This window comes from Theobroma umbraticum, unplaced genomic scaffold, assembly GCF_002168275.2.
Source record: "Theobroma umbraticum cultivar Fairchild unplaced genomic scaffold, ASM216827v3 scaffold_30.0, whole genome shotgun sequence".
Lineage (NCBI taxonomy): Eukaryota > Viridiplantae > Streptophyta > Magnoliopsida > Malvales > Malvaceae > Theobroma > Theobroma umbraticum.
In genome coordinates this window covers 2005537-2027423 of record NW_018397254.1, presented here as the reverse complement: position 1 = coordinate 2027423, position 21887 = coordinate 2005537, and the positions used below count along the sequence as shown (strand labels likewise).

Sequence of the window (21887 nt, the reverse complement as noted above, 5' to 3'; positions counted from 1 at the left end):
CTAAAATTATTGTTATATAAATGTAACGAACTAAGTCTAAATACTATGCTTCCTTAAGTTTAAGTTAATCCTCACGAAACCAATATATCAAAAGCATGATGTGGGCCAATTATAATAATCAAAGTCCAAAAAACATTGATCCAGTAACTTTTTAAATTTAAATTATATAAATTTTTAAAATTTAATATTATATTATTAGTAATGATTAACTTAAATTTTTAAATAAATCTTAAAAATCACTTGATGTGAGATAAGGTATTATAATAAATTTTTCAAATTACTATTTTCAATAATAAAAATTTTAAAAAATTAATAAACTTTTTAAAAGTTGTATTGTATTCAAATTATTTTGTCACTTTGTGCATCAAATTGAGACTCCACTTCCCTAAAAAGCATAAAAATAAAAATTTAGATTCTTAAACAATAATTCATGTCCATTTTTTTTCCCCCAAAGGTGGACCATTTCAATTCCGAGTCAATCATTTCACTTCCTTACTATCGAAGTTTACAGTATCAAATCATCCAAAAAAGCTTTGAGCTCACGTGAGGATTGCGACTTGTGACCATGTGAATGTCAAATTGCAATGGCATGAATACTCTTATATTATCCAGCAACCATTAAACAATGGAACAAGTATTACATCATGGACACTTAAATCAAACAATATAACATATAAAAAACCAAGATTTGAAAAAATGACATAGAAAACTGAGCTATATTTATTAGGCTTATTTAAGATTAAGAAATGGTAATTAACATATTAATTTTATTAAAACCTAGCAGATACTTCTATTATGCATGTTGAATTGAAAATGGTGATGGAGTGGTAGTTACCAATTTTCGATTTTTAATTATTATTTCAAATCAAATTATTGACTTAATTTATGATCGCATATGATTATTTTAATAAATATTACTATTATGCATGTTTTTGACGACTTAACTTTTTAATTTTTAATAATTGTTTTGAATTAAATCATTAAATAATGTATAATTATTTTTTAATTATTTTTTTATATAAAATTGTGAATCTATCACTGTTTGAATTAATGTAAGAGAATATTTATATAATTTATTAGTAAAAACCTTTGAAAATTTTATATTTGGGTAAACACTAGGAGTGGAGAACATGTTCGGTAGCACCTTGACATTGTACAATTCACGTCTCTTTCAAGAATTTAATGTTTATAACTGCAATCAAGCAATGTTAGATGGAGATATCAAGGATCAGGGGTCGACCCTTTCTTCATCTGTCAAGCAATTGTATAGTGTACGTGTGGCTCTTTTGTACGATATATCTAAAGTCAGAAAAAAGGAAAATGAGTTTGAGTTGTAAAGCGTTCGTGTGGCCCAACATTTAGAAAAAAAAAAAACAAAAACAAAACAAATTGCACTCCAATTTGGCATTCCCCCTTTTTTTTTTTTAGTTAAATATAATTATATATTTGCTCAACAAAATTTAGTAATTAAACGATATTGTTTGAAAATTAACCAAGTTGACCTTGCTTAAACTTAAAAATAATGTTTTCATGTAAACATAAGATAAGTGACCGCATATATTTCTTGGTGGTGAATAACAAAGTTTTAAGTTTTTTATTCTAATTAAAAAAAATTAAACAATTAAACCTTTAGTTACAGATTTGAGGTGGGATTTAAGAAAAACATTTTTTTTTGAAGTTTTAATTAAAAATGGCTTATAAAATGTTAGTAGAAGCTAGCTGGATGGAATGGACGAAAGCGGCTTAACCTTAACCCCCTTTTTTTTTTTGTCTGAGACAATGACCTATAAGCATTACTAATATGATTGTGTATCCATTTGCTCAACATGCTTTGTTTCTCCTTTCATTATCACTTTTTTAACAATAATAACCATCATCAAGTTCAGTGGTGCTTTTCAACTGTTTAGGACGCGCTAACTGAAACTCAACACCTCCTACCAGTAAATAACAATAATAACACACACAAAAAAATTATAATATAACTATGATTTAATGATAATTATATATATACCAAATAAAAAAAATAACATCTTTGTAACTTAGTAATTAATGTCTACATTTTTATTCTTTTAATAATAATACAATAATAATCAAAATGATGAGTGGTTGCATTATATATAATAATAACGTAAGAGTAAAAGAAATGGATAAGTTTGGAGATATCGTTGTTACTATCAACTTGGATAATTGAGTTACTAACTTTATCAAAATTAAATTATTTTGTGCTTTAATATGATTTAGACCACCTAGCGAAGCGGCTTGACAATCAATTTAGAATTTATGTGTCCAATTATATTTACATAAGCGGGTTTCACCATATTAAATCCAGTTTGACCACAATGCTATTGATTATAAATTAATTTTGGGATTTTTTTGATAAATAGTATAAAAAATATAATTAGGAAATGAGTTACCTAATCAATCTTATCTGATCTGATACTACTGAAAGAACGAGAAAAAAATATCCACGAAGCCAATGGAGATTTATTACTATTTCTTTCATCATTTTAAAAATAACATGTACTTTATGTTTCTCAAAACAGAAGGGTCCCCCAAGGTTCTATTTATTACATTATCTTGTCACCGAGGCTCTATCTATTTTTCAACTATAAAAAAAAAAACTACTAAATGTCATATTTTTAGTAATCCGAACAATGGGTTTAATTTTTCTTTTTAATAGATAAAAAATAAAGACAATTTGATATTTTGGTTTTATTTCTTCCAAAGAAGACAACGGGTAGGCAATTGATTATGGGCTTACGGGGACTTAGGTATGGAAAAACTAGAAAAACAGAAGAGGTCATGTCGGTGGAAAAATAAATAAAATGAAAAGATAAAAATATAATAATAAATAAATTTCCGGTTAATTTTTTGAAAAATGAATAAATATTTATATATCCATATTTGCTAATCCGAATCTTCAACGCTCTCTCAAAAATTCTCCTTCGCAAAGCCCAGAGAGAGAGAGAGAGCTCAACACTGAAAGAACTCAAAACGATCCCAGATTCAAAGACAGCTTTCGTTACTTCATAAAATGAGAAAAATCGTAAAAGAAACAAATACTCACACACAGAAAGAAACAAATCCGTTTTAACTTTTTTTTTTCTTTTGAAAGAATCGAGAGTCTCTTTGGCAGATTCAGGTTCTTCTTAAATTTTCCCTTCTTATTTTTTTTTTGTTCTTTCTTATGTGTTTTAGCTTTGATTTGATTAGAGGAATTGTTTCGAAGTTACAGAGAAGTTGAAGTTTTACGAAGCTAAGCTTTTCATTCACTGAAGGGTAAGTGAGTTGACTCAGCGGAGGAACTCGCTGCTGGTAAAGGTGATTTTACTATTCCGTGTCTCCTTTTTCTTTTTGTTGCTTGGTTGCTGAGAAAGTTCCGCCAGAGAAAAGTGTTTCGAAAATAGTGTTGAATTAAATGAAAACGATTCTCTTGTTCGGTGTTATTTTAGTTGAAATGAAACGGAAAATTAAGCTGAGTAAAAACGACATAGTTTTAATTGGGATTAAGTTTCTAGGTTTTAGTTTTTTTAGTGGAAGAATAAAATTGAATGTGACTTCTGAGATTCGAATTCTTAGCTTTAGCTTATTTTTCTTTTGGTACAGGTAATTTCAAAAATGGAATATTTGAACCCAAGTTGATTGTTGCAGGTCAATTGGGGTTTTGCTTTAGACAGCATTTTTAAAAAAATAAAAGGATAGTTGGTTAAGATGGGTGAAATTCAGTGAAAATTACTTGGATGACACTTGTTTGTGAAGCTGTGTGTACACATTGAAACCTTACAAAAAGTTTGGAAATTTTGGAGCCTCAATCGATTTGTTAGTGTTTGAGGAGAACCATTGAGTTATTGGGATGGGCTGTCGGTGTTCGAAACTGTCTGCTTGTTGTTGGAGTTCAGATCAGAATGGATCAATTCCTGAAGCTGATAATGTTGGTAAGTATCTGTAGTGGCCTATTGGGTTTTGGTTGTTGATTATGCTAATAGAGGCTGGATTTTTAATATTTAATTATGTCGTTTTGTAGAAAATGAGGACAAGGGTGAAGTTGATGATTTGCCTGCATTCCGTGAATACTCGATTGAAACACTCAGGATGGCTACATCTGGATTTGCCGTGGAGAATATAGTTTCAGAACATGGTGAGAAGGCTCCTAATGTAGTTTACAAGGGCAAGTTGGAAAATCAAAGGCGGATTGCTGTTAAAAGATTTAATAGGTCTGCATGGCCTGATGCCCGGCAATTCTTGGTAAGAAAGTGTTGAACATGTAGTTTGTTCTTTTCAAGTTTTCATTTCAGTCATCCCTTGGTTGCTCATCTGTGAACATCACAAGAGCAGAGGAAAAGGAGAAAAAAAGGGAGAAGTCTCTCTATTTGCAGTAGACATTGAAGTTATGAAGTTAAGTTGTTTGAGAATTGTTGTCTTTGCAGAGGGATTTTTCTCTTTCAGTTCACATGCTGATGTGTTGTATGCATGTTTTATTTATCAAACGACTTTTATTTGCAACCTTCATAAATACTTGGTCAAACTAGAGTGTGTCTCTTCCTGCTGTCATTAAATCTATTGTGTAAAATTGCTGTTAACATAGTAAAATCCTAGGTTTGCATTATAAAACTTCTAGATTCTAACTTTAGCTATCTATGACTTTAGGAAGAAGCAAGAGCTGTTGGTCAGCTTCGGAACCACAGATTGGCAAATTTACTTGGTTGTTGCTGCGAAGGTGATGAGAGGTTACTTGTTGCAGAATTTATGCCTAATGACACATTGGCAAAGCACCTATTCCATTGTAAGTTCATGTTTGGTTCCCTTGCATCAGCTTTAGCTTTTAGTTTATGTATAAGTTTTCTCATTTCTATTTTAAAAGCTGCTTGATATGGTTGAAATGAATCTAAAACCTGTCAATATCAGTTGAAATATGGTTCTTTCTTTTTGCAGCATGTTAGTTTCTATCTCTTTCATTCTTAATAGCTGATCATTGTAAATAGAGATGTTATTTTCAGACTTACATTTATAGTTGAACTGATGGGTTTTCAGGGGAAGCACAACCTATGAAATGGGCGATGCGACTAAGGGTTGCTTTGCATCTTGCACAAGCTCTAGAATACTGCACCAGCAAAGGACGTGCCCTGTACCATGATCTAAATGCTTATAGAATTGTTTTTGACGATGTAAGTATGTTATTTTAATTTGTTTTTTCTTCAATAGTTAGAAATTAGTATTATTTTATTAGTTATGCATGTTTATTTCAGGAGGGAAACCCTAGACTTTCATGCTTTGGTCTGATGAAGAACAGTAGAGATGGAAAAAGTTACAGCACAAACCTCGCTTTTACTCCTCCTGAGTATTTGAGAACAGGTGCTCATCCTCTTGAACAAGCCATAAGCTTGTTTTCTTGCCTGCCAATCTTTATTTACTAGCAACATATTTGGATTTTTGATCAATGTATTTATAGACTTGGCTGTTGAATACCCATGAAGTAAAACCAGTTATTATTTTGTTAATCAAGTTGTTAAGTAGGATTTCTACCTGTGACCTCTTCTTTGAATTTGGATTTTTCTTCGTTATTGTGTAGTCTATGATCACTTTATGCAACATGTGATGTGTTTGTGGCCTATATGTAGAGAATTACGATTTTCCTTTGTTCACTGCTAGTAATTTCCATTTTGGGCTTTATATGTTGATTGATGTGACAAAGGTAGCTGTTGAAAATTAGATACTGTATAATACCAATTTGTGATAGAATTCTGCTCAGAAATACTATTTATATGGGACTGCAAAATGTTTATAAATGAAGATGTGGTAAAATCTGTTAATGCTGTTCATTCTCACCTTTGAGTTGTGTGGCTTTAAGAACTTTGTTAGAATGCAATATGTATGTCCAGTCTCATACTACTAATATATACACTTTTTTTTGGATTGTTTAGTATTCTAAATTATTCTTGTGTTTTCCTTCTGCAGGAAGAGTAACACCAGAAAGTGTAATGTATAGTTTTGGCACCCTTCTGCTTGATCTTCTCAGTGGAAAACATATTCCTCCAAGTCACGTAAGTATACTAGAGCACATTATGATGCAACAGACTTCTTGCAGAAAATTTGTTTTCTTATATTCTTTCTAGGGCGTTGTCATTGGTCCAACATGAAGAGAGGTATTATGTCTTTTATTCTGCATCTGTTTGAAAGATGATGTGTGATATAGAAGTGTGCTGGTCAATTTTAGGATTGTTAGTTGATACTTTTAAGGGTTTCCATTCAGAGATCGATGGTATGGGCAACAGAGAACTAAAATTTGAAAAATGGTTCTGGTGAGAACTTTCTTAAAGTAATACTACATCAAAAGTTTTTTTTTCTGGACCCTTGTCAAGATTGAGGCCGGAACCTAGAAATGACACCACTTAAGTTGGTTACTGTCTAGGTCCATATGTTATTGATGGAAGAAAACTTTGTAAGCAGTTTTTTTTTTTTTAATGATGTTTTTATGTTTTTGAGAGTTTGTTCTTATGGGAGTGCCTCTTTGTGTCTGCCAAGATGAATTTTATAGTAATTTTGTTGGTTGGTTTTTGATATTAGGATGTGGTAGTTATGCTAACTGCTGTATACCTAACATTGAGATGCTTTACTTCCTTCAGGCACTGGACCTTATACGTGATAGGAACATTCATATGCTGACAGATTCTTGTTTGGAAGGGCAATTCTCAAATGATGATGGGACTGAGTTAGTTCGTCTAGCGTCACGATGTTTGCAATATGAACCCCGAGAACGGCCAAATCCGAAGTCATTAGTTACGGCGCTAAATCCTCTGCAGAGGGACACTGAGGTTGTTTGTCTTTTATTTCTCATAAATTCGTTTTATTATTTCCAAATTTTACACTTCTAAAATCATTTTAGCATATATGGCAGCCACCGGAAGTCGTGCTGTGTTCTCAAGCCCTTTGCTTTTGTTAAAAATAGGAATTACAGTTACTTTTGATTTTTTGTTTGGTCCAGAGAGAGACAAACCCTCATTCTGTTACTTGCATCCCTTTATGTTTTTCATATGCGAGTACGATAAATGCAGCTGGTCATCCTGACATATGCTATCAATTCAACCCAAAATAGATGCAGATGCCATTTTATGTGCAGAGTTATTAGGTCCCAGCTGTTCTAAAGTTGAATAATATTTTTCCATTAACAAGGAGTTGCTTTTCTCAAATTTTCTGCAGGTTCCTTCTCATGTATTAATGGGTATACTTCATGGTGCTGCTGCTGTACCTCTATCACCACTTGGGGAAGCCTGCTTAAGAATGGATTTGACTGCCATTCATGAGGTCTTAGAGAAGCTTGGATATAAAGATGATGAAGGTGCTGCTACTGAGGTTCGTTTCTTGTCAGAAACATGAATGCTTTTTCATGCATTATTTAGCCTTCAAACTTGGTCTAGTGGTTGTTACTTCTCCTTGAGAGGTATAAGGTCAGGTTTAAAATCCCTTTACTCCCTTCAACTTTTACTTATGTGCTAAAAGTAAGAAATTTGGCCTTCAAACTTGTTTCTATAGCTGTCAGAAGTTGTGGTTTTCTTTATGTAAATTTCTGGTTGCTGTGGCAAGGATGTTCACTTTTCTATATCATTTGTAGTGATGCAATTTAAATTCTCAATATAATTATTGTCTTAAAGTTTTTGGCATTATTTGGCTTTGAAATATTTTGGTCTTTGTCTTTCTGGTTTTGGGGTGGCCGATCCACAAGAATGCAAGATCTGGTAAGAGCTCTTTCTTGTGCTGGTGATTAGGTTGAGAGTCACTATTGTTAATGGCAAAGAATTAATGGTTCAAGTTAGCTTGCTGCATCCATATGTATATAAATAAGTGCATGTATATCTATAGACATATAAATGCATTAAATGTTGGCCTACTTTTATATACAAATATTTTCAGTTTATTCATATATGATTCAATTTGTTACACGTCTTTGCCATTGCTTTATCAATTAGAATGCATTGATATAACAAAATTCTGATTAGCTTTTTAAATTATACTAATTTGTTAAGATTGCATCTTTATCTCAAATTTTTCTTGTAGAATGACCACTGGTTTTGTGTTGCGCATTTCAGCTGTATGGTGAGTGCTTTTCTCACTGCTATTTTTTTGGTTTGGTTTGCAGCTTTCATTCCAGATGTGGACGAACCAGATGCAGGAAACATTGACATCAAAGAAAAAGGGTGATGTTGCTTTTAGGCATAAAGATTTTAGAGCTGCCATTGAATGCTATACTCAGGTTAGATAAGTTTTCTGTTCTTCTCTGAATTTCAAAAAGGTTTTACCCACTGCTGTCTCCTTTCTAGTTAAAGTTTTAGGAGGCAGATTGGGATGTTCAGAATTATGTTGTACGGTACTTTTTATACCCTCTTTTGCTTGTTTATTTATTATGATTCTTATTATCATCCAGACTGCAAAAGTGTGTCTAGGAGTTTTATAGCCATTAGTGTCCTGAAAATGGTAGAGAGCGATAAATTTCAGTAAATTGTCAATTTTGGAACTCTTTGTCCCATGGTTGGTGGATCTAAAAGGGTTTAAATGTTTTATAAATTATGAGAATCATAATCAAATAATTAAGCTGACAGTTAGTACATTCATGCCACAGTTCATTGATGTTGGAACCATGGTTTCCCCAACGGTTTATGCTCGGCGTAGTTTGTCTTACCTCATGAGTGACATGCCCCAAGAAGCCTTCAATGATGCATCGCAAGCTCAACTAGTATCTCCTATTTGGCATATTGCATCCTACTTGCAAGCTGCTGCTTTATTTGCTCTAGGAAAGGAGGATGAGGCACAAGCTGCTCTTAGGGATTCTTCTGCGCTTGAAACTAAAAGGAACACAACTGCTTGAGATCAAAGTTAAAATAAGTCACTCTCACATCAACCTGAATCTGAACATCCATTGGCAAAAATAAGCCTCTCAGTTTTCGGGCAAGAAAGATCACAGACTTTTAACCTCAAAAGGAAGCCACAGGGTATGATGAACGCATATAATGTTGATTTGTCTCTGTGCATGACTGGTTTGGTTCATGGTTCAGCATGAAACATTCTTTTACAAGATATTTGATGTGGGTTGGTTTTGTTCAGTTTGACAGGGGTAGTGGGACAGCTCCATATTATCTACCCATGTTTTCACTCTTCCTGACATTTCCCAACACAATGAACTTGGGGGAATAATTAGGGAACAGATTATATATTTGTAGAGAAGGGTTTAGTTGTTTAAAACTTGCATTTTTAAAGGGTGAATAGAAGATGTTGTCATGCTTGTAATTTATGTACAGTACCTACTGATTATGGCTGCTCATCTGGAGATGAAATTGGCTGTTTTTGTATGTTGTTAATTATTATTATTATTAATTTTTTTTGAAAGATTGGATTACTTTCGGGTGGAGCCCATTTATTATATATTACATAGAAGAGGAATGATTTTTTCTGTCCCTGCCAACAAGTTCTATATTCATCTAAGTAATTATTATTTACGTAATAAGCTTTATACTTTTTTCCAACATCAGATTTGACTTTCAGGTTCATGATTTGAGTGAAATGAAATTGGATGGAAAGATTGAAATGGCTCATGATTTGTGAGCTGATCGAAAGAAATTACCCACCAATCTCCCACGTCCCATCAGAAGAGAGAATATGCACCACCAATTTACCTAAACTTAACCCAAAAACAGTATGATGATGCAAATCATGGCTTTTTCCCTTCTTCCATCGACTTGCAAACACTTTGTCTGGGCAAACAGAAACTGAGAAAACATACAAAATTTATACACTCAAAGATAATTAAACGAACAGTTTATATAATTAAACACTCAAAAGATATTCCGGATGTACACTCCAAATTTACATATAATTAATCACAATCTTAAGCTATAAAAGGACACCAAATTCCCAACACAATTGAAACATGGCCTTCTTATTAACCATCAAATGACAATCACAAAACAGGGCCATGGCTAGAGGTTTCAAAGCAAAAAAAGAAGGGGGGAAAATCCCCTTAATTTTCCATTGCTTCCTCCTCGTACTCTTCACCATCCTGGTCCGCCACAGCGTCTTGATACTGCTGATACTCCGATACCAAATCATTCATGTTACTCTCCGCCTCCGTGAACTCCATCTCGTCCATTCCTTCCCCTGTGTACCAATGCAAAAATGCCTTCCTCCTGAACATGACAGTGAATTGCTCCGAGACACGCCTAAACATCTCCTGAATGGACGTGGAATTCCCCATGAATGTCGACGACATTGTTAACCCAGTCGGCGGAATGTCACAGACGCTCGACTTGACGTTGTTAGGGATCCACTCGACGAAATACGAGGAGTTCTTGTTTTGCACATTTATCATTTGTTCGTCAACTTCCTTGGTGCTCATTTTGCCTCGGAACATAGCTGAGGCAGTCAAGTACCTTCCATGGCGAGGATCAGCTGCGCACATCATGTTTTTGGCATCCCACATTTGTTGAGTGAGCTCAGGGATTGTTAGGGCTCGGTACTGTTGCGAGCCACGGGAGGTCAAGGGTGCAAACCCGACCATGAAGAAATGCAGGCGCGGGAATGGGATTAGATTCACAGCCAGTTTCCGGAGATCAGAGTTGAGTTGGCCAGGGAAGCGTAGGCAGCAGGTTACTCCACTCATGGTGGTTGAAATCAAATGGTTCAAGTCACCAACTGCTCATATTACATTCACAAAATGTTAAAAAAGGTCACATTATTGCTTGTTAAAGTCTAGTGAAAAATGTCATGTTCAGAGATTGATCGCTTTGCAATTTGATATACAAAGTTATTAAAGTCTTCAAACCTCTTTAGCTGGCAGGAAAGATTTCACTAAAATATGATCATATTACTATTAATTATTTAAATACATGAAAGATCCCATTAATATATATATATATATATATAGAAATATTATGAATAACGTTTAATTGTAAAATTATTTTTAAGTTATGTATTAAGATAAAGTTATAATATAATAGCAATAAAATATATTCACTTATCAATTTGATTCACCTAATATTTAATTTTATAAATATAACATAAATCACGAATAATACATTAATTATTCGGAATTATAAGGAAATAGTAGTAAAGATTTTTCAACTTACAGCTGGGATTCATGAGCTTGAGGGTTCTGAAGCAGATGTCATAGAGAGCTTCATTGTCAAGGACCATGCATTCATCAGCATTTTCCACTAGCTGGTGAACGGAGAGGGTCGCATTGTAGGGCTCGACCACAGTATCAGAGACTTTAGGTGAGGGAAAGACTGAGAAAGTAAGCATCATCCGATCAGGGTATTCTTCCCTGATCTTTGATATCAGCAGTGTCCCCATTCCTGACCCAGTCCCACCTCCCAGAGAATGGCAAATCTGAAACCCTGATATGTACTTGCATGTAAGATTCCATTAGGAAACCCCAAACAAGGCAAATGCTAAAGGAAAGGTAATGTACTAATGACTCTGAAAAGTGTTCAATGTTAAAGGCATGGTGAAGCAATTTGAACATCTCTAACATCAAATATCTTGTCAAGGAAATTGGCCTTTATTGCTTGAATGAAGAGTACAGACGGGGTGAAGTATACCTTGTAAGCAATCACAATTCTCAGCCTCTTTACGGACAACATCAAGAACGGAATCAATCAACTCAGCTCCTTCTGTATAATGTCCCTTGGCCCAGTTGTTACCAGCTCCATTCTGGCCGAAAACAAAGTTATCAGGTCTAAACAGTTGACCATAAGGACCGGTACGCAAGCTGTCCATAGTCCCTGGCTCAAGGTCCATTAGCACAGCTCTAGGCACGTAGCGTCTGCCGCTGGCTTCGTTGTAGTAAACGTTAATCCTTTCAAGCTGAACACGAGAATCACCAACATAGTTCCCTGTGGGATCAATGCCATGTTCATCACACACAACCTCCCAAAATTTCCCACCAATCTGGTTACCACACTGACCAGCTTGAATGTGGAGAATTTCCCTCATTTTTTTCCTTTGGGATTCAAAAGTGAATTTGGTAATGGGGTTTTCTTGATATTCTAAAATCTCAAGAACCTGAAAAGAGGAAGAGAGAGCAATGAACAATGAAGCTTGGGAGGAGGGGTGTGGCCTTATGAAGGCAAAGAGCAGATAGGAGGAGATGTGTGAAGATTGTGACACTGATATTTCTTTTTCTTATATGTTGAATAGTGAAAATTATAATTATTGTCAAATAATAAAACAAAATAATTAATTATTAAATAGTATCATGTGTCTTTCTATTGGAAGAGGCCTTGTCAAACTTCAATGAGAGTTTGTGAGCTGGATATTGAAGGAGACAACGAGATGCATGTTGGTTGCTCTGGCCATATTCAACCAAGAAAATGACCAACCCATCCTCCAATGTGATTCCCCATCTGCTGTTATAGGATTACTAAAATACAAATACCCATTTCTTTACTTGATTCTTCCTCACACAATCACACCTTCAATTCATTCTGCTTTATTTTCCTATGGATGGTTGACTCAACAGAACTCACAACTTGCATGCTTATTACTGTAACATATATGGTTGTGAAGCAACCAACATGACCCATACACAAACACATCCATACAATTATTACATATAACTTAATTGGTAATTGCATCTCTTTCTAATTGAAAGTCTCAATACTCAAGTGCTTGAAAATCTTAATGGTTCCATGTGAAAATATGCTGGAATTTTTGAAGCTATCTGTATATATTCAGGACTGAGGAGGATGCTCATTAAAAGGGCATTTTTGGGTTTCTCTTTGACTTCTCTGAATTTCAGAAAGCACAGCATTGTTTATGATTTATAACTCTTACCTAGAAGTCACTGTTGGTGGTCATTGATTTAATAATTCAATAGAACTTGTATTAATTAACTTGCAATCATGCATAGACAAACTCTTATCACAGTGATCAGAAAAAAACTTAGAATAACAATATTTGGAGAAGGGGAAGCAGTGCCAAATCTGATAAGGTGGTTATGCCCTTGAAATCATTAAAAGATTGCATGTCTGATCTAAGGATCAAAATTAGGTGTCTTAAGAATAAGATTGAAAAAAAAGTAAGCAGAAGGGGGGGGGCGAGGGAGGGGTCTGTCAAGCTCCAATTATTGGAGAGGGATGGGAGAGTTAGTCTGTCTCTTCTCAAATAAAACTAATGTGTCTGGCCCCTCTTTCCAGCCTCGCGCAAAGCAATAGTTGCCTACTTGCTGGAATCCAATGCTCGACCCCACTCCATCATGTATTCATATTATCAAACCTATTCACGGCCAAAGATAATGCTCCAAAGCACTTCCATTTTTACATGACTAGGATAAAGCTACAACTATTGTATTTGTTGGAACAATTGGGTAATCGTTAAACTTTAAAGCAAATTTTGATGGCGTTACCCTGCCTGCGCATGACAAACACTTTACCCCACACTTTAACCGTATCCATTCCATAGCCATGTTCTGTCACAAGTAGGAAAAAACAAAACAAAGGAAAACCCTTGTCTTAATCTGAATCTTATTTATGTTGGTAAAATTAAGTATGTCTACGGACATTTAAACTACTGATGCAGCAAAGCTTTGGTGATTATATATATATATCAAAGATTGGTGTGAGACAGAAGTATGGTAAGAGGTCGTTTTCTGGTATACAGAAATTATGTCTAATTGTTCCCTCCACAGCAACCACTCAGGCTTTTTGCTCCAGTTAGATACATTATTCCACTTAGCTTCACTTCATTTCCCTGCCACATTAGACTGGTTCTCCAGAACTGGGGCTGTAGGGTGATGAGATGGTAATACAGATAGAAAGAAATTTGTTGCCGAAGCCAATGGGATGGAAGGGCACCTAATTGCTACCAACAGATAAAAAAAGAACTCGAAAATATGGACCACTATCATCATTGCAAGCAACAACTCACCTTTGAAACGACCACCTATCTGGACTATTACAGCGAGCCTTGGACATCTTGATGCTCATTTGACACCCCCATGGCTCTGATCCTCACCAATCCCCCAAAGTCCACACATCTTTGTCCACAAGAACGCATGTAATAGTCACTGTATCTGTCTTGGACACCAACATCAAATTAAAGCAAACAGACTAATGGATCACCATACACATTATGGCGAAACCAAGTTGGGACAAAGTTTCATTAAATCCTTGTAACAAGGATTTTTTACATCATCATTTATTCCTGTCAAAGCACGGAAAAGGATTCAATAACGATTACATCCAAAGTCACTTTGCAAATCACACAAAAAAAAAACGTTATGAGGTGCCAGGAGAATCTGACTGATCTCAGTAGGAAAGCTTTGAAGTAGGTGAATTAAGCTTCATGAGAATCCATTTCGACTCAGTAGAGCAGTTCCTCAAACACAGGATCAACAGATTGTCCCCACTTCCCGTGATACAACTCCAAAAGCTGCTCAGCAGGTGTTACGCCTGCCGCAAAATTATTATAAGCCATGACCATCAATTTTCTAAACAACAAAGAACTTAAGCTTTCAAACTTCTGGTTAATCTCAGGGAATAAACTGTTTTAAAAACAATCCCTGCTTTGGCCTCTCATGGAAGACATTTTTCAAATATTTTCTCAGTTGGGTTCACACCTCAGACTTGGCAAACAGAAATAACAGAAAAAAAATGTAAATAATACACCAGCTCTCAACTGGGTACCTGTTCTAACCACATCTGCCACCGCATTCAAGAACCCTGATTCCTTAAAGCCTCTTCGTTCCAAGCCATCCTACATGATAATAGACTCAGTAAAAGCAATAAAATCTACCATATCAGCAGCAGAAAGAGCAAACCTTAGGTTACAATCTCAAACAGAGTAATAATAATGGCTAAAATACCTTTGCCAACGTTAGAACATCTTCTGCTACATGCTGCAGGAATCCATCCCGAAATGGTGTCTTTAGACCAGTCTTTGGAACCTACTAAACACATCTTTGAACTTAGACTTGCAGTCTTAGCACTGCAGAGGGACAAAGGAAAAGCTGTATGCATGTATCTTAATATTGTAAACTGAACACGATCTTGCATGGGTGCGGGGGGCCTAAGCATTAATCAGCATAAAATTATGCTGATATGACTGACACTAAATACAAGTCTAGCACGTCTTAGGACACCAAGTATTCATAAGAAAAAGGGGAGTATTACACTTATGTCTTACCCTCCTAAAGGGACATGCAATTTATTTGCCAGGGGAGTGTTTCAATTACCTTATTTCTCAACATTTCTCTTTCTTCAGGAGTCCAATCAGCTGTCATGTCTAGAATATTTTGGAGTGAAACCTCATCATATAACAAACCTACCTGAGAAAGAAAGAAACTTAAAATGAGCAAATTTTGAAGAAATAACACAGCTAATAATATAAGTTCCACAAACATGCAGACATCTTAGATATGAAGATATGGATCATCAGAAAAATAAAAATGTACAGTGTCAAATTGATATAGGCACAAAATAAGCCCCCTTGAATCAAAATTACATGAAAGGAAACTTACCCTTTTGAGTGCAAGTTACATGATTATAATAGCAATGTTGAAAAAGAGACGCTAGAGAAATCATTATACAGTTTCCTAATATATCTAGTACCCAAATGCAAAGGACCATTAAACATATCAACTAAACAGCTATATCCATATGGGACCAACCAAAGCTGAAAACCCAAATAATGTTCTTCAATTTTTATAATCTTGTCAACACACTGACTTTCGTTCCGCATACACTTCCATATCCTTCACAACATATGGATTCTGCATAAGCACACCAAAAGTGCCACTTACCCAAAATGCTGGCAGAGCACATAACCTCCTCCAAGGCCCTCCATCAGCACCCCTCATCTCCAAGTACCTCTTTAGTCTAACCTGAATGGAAAGAATAACATGTAGCTTAATAAGGCAAAATAATAAGGAAAATATAAGGTTTAAGCAAATCACTTTTGAGTTAAGTAATAGACCTCTGGAAATATTGTTGTTAAATGATTTTCCCAGTCATTAAGGGTTGGCAGTTCACCCGGAATACATGGAAGTTTTCCAGCCAAAAAATCCTGCAAAATAAGCAGTGTTATTCTGACAAAATAAAAAAACTTCACATCAATGTTTATCAAGATTTTATGGAAAAGAATGTGAGAGCAACATGGAGGCCTGACTCCATGAGTAAAGAAAAAAATAGCTACAGAAGAAGCTTCAAATTACGAGACTATCAAAGATAGATGGAAACCCTGAATGTCATCCCGGTGCAGTCAATGTAGTTCTTTTTCCGATAGACAAAATACATTGGAACATCAAGAGCATATTCAACATACTGGTCAAACCTGCAACAAAAGTAAATTAACATCATGTTATTGACCTAGATGCAGAGAGGGGTATCTTTTATCTAATTGATGGAAAATGCTCATAAAGATAGGATAGAATTCTAAGCAAATTAATTTCAAGTTAGGAAACAGAGCACTACTATGTATCATGCAACACAAATAAAGCTTACCCAAAGGAGTCATCAAAAACAAATGGAAGCATGCCTGTACGGTTCTTATCAGTATCAGTCCAGATTTGACTGTTCACAATTAAAAAAAGATCAATAAATTGGTGAAAACAGAAGAAAATGAAAAAAAAAAAAAAAAAAAGACTTTATAGTGAAAGTTTTTGAAACCTTCTCATGCTGAGATAACCATTTGGCTTTCCTTCAGTAAAGGGTGAATTTGCAAACAGAGCTGTTGCTATCTGTTTCATTTGCTGACTAGTTAGAAAACTGGAAAGAAGAGAATTTCAGTGAAAAAAAGAAAGCATTAATGTTCTCACAGGTTGCAGAGCAAGACCAGCACGAAATTTTCTGATCATGTCAGCTTCAGAACTGAAGTCCAGATTAACCTATCATAATTACAAAAGTGTCAAAAGTTAAAGGATCCGCTTCACAAAGGCTGAATCACTGAAAATGTAAAACCCATCTTACCTGAACTGTGCATGTCCTAAACATCATATCAAGTCCAAGTGAACCAACTTTAGGCATGTAATTTCTCATTATTTCATACCTTCCCTGAGCAAAAGTACTATGTCAGGCAATAACAGATTGATAGGACGTTAAAGCTGCAACAGTGACTATCAAGTATCACAAAGGTGAAAAAAGAAACGAGGGGGGAAAACACAAATCTCGGACTACATACATGAGACAATTTGTGTTTTCTAATTTTTCATTCAATTTGATAGCCACAAGAGTAATTGCAGTTATACCTTGGGCATAACAGGTATGTCCTTAATTCCCCATCTGGGCTGGAAGCCAATCCCTAAGAATCCAATTCCCATTTCTTCTGCAACAGCTTTAACCTAGTAAAAGGTAATAGGCATGGTGTACTCTTTAAGTTTATTGGGAAAAGTAAAGATTGCATGAACAAAGAAATTAAGAAAAGAAATACTTCATTAGAAATTACTTTTAGAAGTGGTTACTTTCTGAAAAGCATCTACATAGCAAAAGTATTAGGAGACATAGAGTGTACTAGAAGTTTTTCAATGTAATTTAAAAGTTACATGCAAAGTACATATCTTTAGGGCCACAAGTCTTGAGCTTATGAATAGTACTGAATTCTTGATGAATGCTACTTCTGCATGCACTTTCTTAAGAATGCAGAACTTAGTTAAACAGTTGCATGCATATGCCTTTATTTTTTTTCCTTCACTGACCTGATAAAGGTGTGAATTGACCTCTGCACATGTTTGATGCAAAGTTTCAAGAGGTGCACCGCTGAGCTCAAACTGCCCTCCAGGTTCCAATGATATGCTTTGCTTCCCCTAGCACACAAAAAGTAAGAGTTCCACAGAAATTCCATAGATAGCCAACATGAAAACAAATATGATGCTAGCTTGTTATACAGAAACATTTTAGAAAAATAAAATAAAATAAGAACTAGTAGTCTCTACTAAATAGAATTGCTAAGCATTGCCATTAATTTAATAGTAGCATAATGAAACATCATAAGTAAAGAGAATCAGTTTACCTGTTTGAGTCCTATAATATTGTCACCTTCCATTACTTTATCCCAATCAAATCTCTCCGAAATACCATTAAGCAATTCTGCTATTTGTTCATATTTCATAGGTCGCAAAGTTTTAAACTCAAAACCAAACTTTTCATGCTCTGTACCTATCCTGAGAAAACCAAATAGTTGAATTAGCAAACAAGTACAGATATAGGATGAGGGACCATTGTGCTAACTAAAAGATTTAAACTAGCACAAAATTCAATATTATAGCATATAGCTAAAGAGGAGTAAAAATGTACTGTGACCACAACAGTATTTTCCCATTTTACTCCCCCACATCTCCGCCAGCCTTCTCACTTTGCATTGCCTTTTTTTTTTTTTTTGGGTTTTCTAGTGAATGTTAGGCAAAGTCAAAGCCCAACTCCTTTTTCTTTTGTCTTTTTTGTTGCTGCTCATTTATCCTCTTCCTTAACCACTAGGCATTAACCCCCAAATCCAATGGCCCAATCCAACAAATAATCTTATATTTTTTTTATTTTAATAATTTTAACACATACTATTATTAACTATTCAAAGTAACATAACATTAAAATGTGTTCTATCATTGATAAGATAAGTGTACGAGTATATAACATTTAGTAAATAAAAGTTCAAAAATTCAATTTTGAGAGTTTATATGGATACTTTTTAAAGTATTGATAGTGTTAATTTTAAATTGTAGATGATTAAATTTATGAGTTTGGTTAAATCATATAGCCTTTAAAGAGCTAATGATTATTTCAATATCATAAAAGGATTTAATCAAAGATGATATTAAGTATTTTGTTTGCATCTTAGAAATAATATTGTAGCCTATAACATAAATACAAAAAGAAAAAAAATTGAAGTTGATAACATTTATTAACTTACTTCAAAGTTCAAAATTCAAAAACAAAAAAGAATCTAAATAATTTAATTTTAAATACGTAATATTAAAATGTTAATATTCATTATTTATCATTTAACGTCAACATTATATTTTAATATATTAACTTTACAATAATATACAGTATACAATTTTTTCCATTAATGAGGTACCACAGCAACACATGGGTATAAGAGCTTGGAAATTCTAAAATACATGTCAAGGATCAAATGCATGGTAAAATGATAACTATTATCTTCAAGTAGAATAAAGAGAAAGAAGAAAGTACTCTAATCCAAACAAAACAAGGAAGGGGAAGTTTTACCTCCATTTTTCCTTAGGCTTACATCCAGATGCAAGGTATGCAACAAGATCCTCTTTCGTCAATGGCTCTGTAGCGATCACAGTATCCTCTGTGGGAGGGCTTGCTGCAACAATCACACTAGTCCTTCTCTTTCTTCCAAACCCCACAGTTTCTAAAGGGAAGATCCGTGCTATCTTGGCCTTGTTGCACAATAAGGTAGAAAAACTGACAGATTTTTCCTTCATTATAGGAGCCTCAAGAGTGTTCACCAAACCAAAAGCCACATTCTGTCCAGTTCTACCCCATGTTATATCACTAGGGATGCAATATGATGATCCTGCCTTGGAAAAAAGTGACATTGATATGTCCCTTGAAAACAAACAATTGAAGCCTCTCAGTGACAAGTTATAGAACCACAATTAGCTATTATCAAATATTCACAAGAAAAACCTTATTCAACCAGTAAGCCTAGCTCCAATAACTACCCAGCCCATTATCCACTAATTATGAACTAATTCAATATGTGAAACTGCGAATGGCTCTATACCATGTTAGATGAAGAGAAAATCTTGTATTATATAAATCTGTATTGTTATATATAGATATATATATTACAACTCTAACTAAATATTTTATATAATTATCTAAAGACGCGTAATCTTCTTAAAAGCTACATTCATGATCCATTAGTAACACTGAAATGGAATTTCTCCATTAAAACTCGTCTCCTATAGTACTGACCACTAAAATTTCTCAGTTCAATATTCCATAACAACAAAAACCACATAAAAAATCAAATGCAGCATTTAAAACACAATTCCATATCAAAATTACTGCAAATCGAAGCAAAAAATAAAAAGCAGAAAACAAGGCAACAAATTACATAAACCTTTCGAAGTGAACGTGTAATTAAGTGGTAAGGAAGTCAATATACAAATCCACGCCCAGTAAAAAAAAAAAATTATGAGGCGTAATATTACCTTTTCCTTTGACAGATTCAAATCAAATTCTAGGGTTTTTTCTCTTTGGTTTTTGGTTCTTGGAGCTGAGTTTTACTGATTTCGCAGTGAAATGGAAAAGAGAGGTGCAAATGTAAGAAAGATACTTAACACTTTTTTGGTGGAAACGAATAAAAGAAGAAAGAAAGTCCTGTTTTTCACTTTTGGGTTTCAGCCTTTTATGGAAGAGTGAGTGGGGGAGGGGGCTGATTAAATACTGCCGCACCTTATTCCTCCTCCATGGTCCATTGTCTCTGCTGCTGACGCGTCAGCTCTAACCCGAATTATTTTTCCTTTTTCATAAATAAGACTTTATATATAATTTCGCATATGTTTCCTTTTTTTTCCCCTAATATTCCGAAAAGAAATATTGCAATTAACCATTCGAAAATCATTACAAGACAAATATAGAAAGAATTTATAGACTTATACTCTTGGAATTTATTTCGGGTGATTAAAAGGGTAAATTATTATTTTTTAATATAAGATGTACATATCTTTAAAATGAAAAATATCATCTTATCATCCATCTATTGGGTTAAAATCAAAAGGATTTTTTTCATATATATTTTTTTCATTTATAAAAAATTATGATTTTTTTCTCGTATTATTTATTAAAAAATAATAATTTTTTTTTTAGCAACAAAAGAATGAGCTTGAGGTATAATTCTATTCAGCAGAAGACAGGAAACCTTGAGGTATTGGATGATGCAATGTGCAATTAAAAAGTAAATGTAATTACTTAGGAATCATGATGTAAAGTAAGAGCCAAAATTAAATGATTTAAAAAGTACAAAACCAACAGTGGAAAATATTCGGAAAAGCACGTGGAATTTAAAAAACAATCACAGCTGCAATTTTTTAAGATAAAGATGGCAGTTTCAAAATTTGCAACTAGGACAATTTTTAAGGGAATAAAACAAGCCAAAGCGCAGACGTAATCATGCCTTTGATTAATTAAGTGCTCGCTTAAAACTTTTAAAAGTTTGGTGGAAACTAAAGACATTTGATTACAGCATGATTAATCGGTAACTAATAACGACTTTTAATTTTGACCATAAGTTATAATTACTGTTAAATTATATATTATGAAGATATTCAAATAGTTAAAATTTAAACGATTTTTTTAATTTAAATTTAAAATAAAAATTAAGCATGTTATTGAAAAAATTCTTGAACTATTGAGAAAAATTTAAATAAGTTTTAATTTTTTTATTATATTAAAATATTATAATTTAATTTTAAATCAAATAAATTTTATAACTAATAATTGATCAACTATTATTAATAAAAATACCATTCACTATTTTATGTTATAGAGTATTGACGTAATATATTATATGTCATGATGATAAATAATATGATATATTAATGTGATATGATAACATATTAATTTAAAATTTTAATTTTTTACATAAGTACTACATAGATATAAAATAATTAATTAACCATTAATCGTAAGAATTTATTTAATTTGAAATAAAAATATAAAGATTTAATTGAATGTAATAAAAAATAAAAATTTATTTAAAATTTTTAAAATAGTTTTTACATTTTTTTTCAAATATTATTTCAAAAAGAAAAATTATTAATGATAATGAAGAAAGTTGAAATTCCCAATTGAATGATTTTAATTAAGACTTAATGTACCAAGACTCTTGTCACGAATTTGAATGGGAAGTCTTGAAATTAATCAACTATAATT

The 21887-nt window shown here is 33.7% G+C and overlaps 3 protein-coding genes across 7 annotated transcripts; 1 reads left to right on the top strand and 2 right to left on the bottom strand.

Annotated features, from left to right (window-relative positions):
• Nucleotides 1–2892: 2892 nt before the first annotated feature.
• Nucleotides 2893–9378, top strand: LOC110411076 (serine/threonine-protein kinase BSK7-like). 4 transcript variants are annotated; one of them, XM_021421109.2, is made up of 12 exons: nucleotides 2893–3142; nucleotides 3236–3321; nucleotides 3652–3935; nucleotides 4025–4245; nucleotides 4648–4783; nucleotides 5032–5165; nucleotides 5247–5352; nucleotides 5956–6041; nucleotides 6624–6812; nucleotides 7198–7350; nucleotides 8135–8248; nucleotides 8615–9378. In XM_021421109.2, the coding sequence occupies exons 3-12, from the start codon at nucleotides 3854–3856 to the stop codon at nucleotides 8858–8860; spliced, it is 1467 nt and encodes a 488-aa protein (XP_021276784.1). In that variant the 5' UTR covers nucleotides 2893–3142; nucleotides 3236–3321; nucleotides 3652–3853; the 3' UTR covers nucleotides 8861–9378. The 4 variants fall into 4 exon arrangements, with proteins under 4 accessions (XP_021276784.1, XP_021276769.1, XP_021276792.1 ...); XM_021421094.2 differs by having other exon boundaries at nucleotides 3607–3935; XM_021421117.2 differs by having other exon boundaries at nucleotides 3230–3321.
• Nucleotides 9379–9792: 414 nt separating this feature from the next.
• Nucleotides 9793–12139, bottom strand: LOC110419009 (tubulin beta-7 chain). Its single transcript, XM_021431865.2, has 3 exons — nucleotides 11589–12139; nucleotides 11115–11384; nucleotides 9793–10680 (listed from the first exon to the last, which is right to left on the bottom strand). Exons 1-3 carry the CDS (start codon nucleotides 11980–11982, stop codon nucleotides 10010–10012), a joined length of 1335 nt encoding a protein of 444 aa, XP_021287540.1. The 5' UTR covers nucleotides 11983–12139; the 3' UTR covers nucleotides 9793–10009.
• A 1728-nt stretch (nucleotides 12140–13867) lies between these two features.
• Nucleotides 13868–20365, bottom strand: GSH1 (glutamate-cysteine ligase). Of its 2 annotated transcripts, XM_021435438.1 has the most exons (16): nucleotides 20165–20364; nucleotides 19206–19553; nucleotides 17992–18142; nucleotides 17678–17785; nucleotides 17231–17323; nucleotides 16953–17036; nucleotides 16802–16870; nucleotides 16653–16723; nucleotides 16488–16556; nucleotides 16224–16317; nucleotides 15961–16050; nucleotides 15788–15868; nucleotides 15221–15313; nucleotides 14852–14932; nucleotides 14673–14742; nucleotides 13868–14438 (listed from the first exon to the last, which is right to left on the bottom strand). In XM_021435438.1, the coding sequence occupies exons 2-16, from the start codon at nucleotides 19541–19543 to the stop codon at nucleotides 14350–14352; spliced, it is 1581 nt and encodes a 526-aa protein (XP_021291113.1). In that variant the 5' UTR covers nucleotides 19544–19553; nucleotides 20165–20364; the 3' UTR covers nucleotides 13868–14349. The 2 variants fall into 2 exon arrangements, 1 of the variants encoding a protein (XP_021291113.1); XR_002445667.2 differs by lacking the exon at nucleotides 13868–14438 and having other exon boundaries at nucleotides 14688–14742; nucleotides 14852–14935; nucleotides 20165–20365.
• Between the last annotated feature and the right edge of the window lie 1522 nt (nucleotides 20366–21887).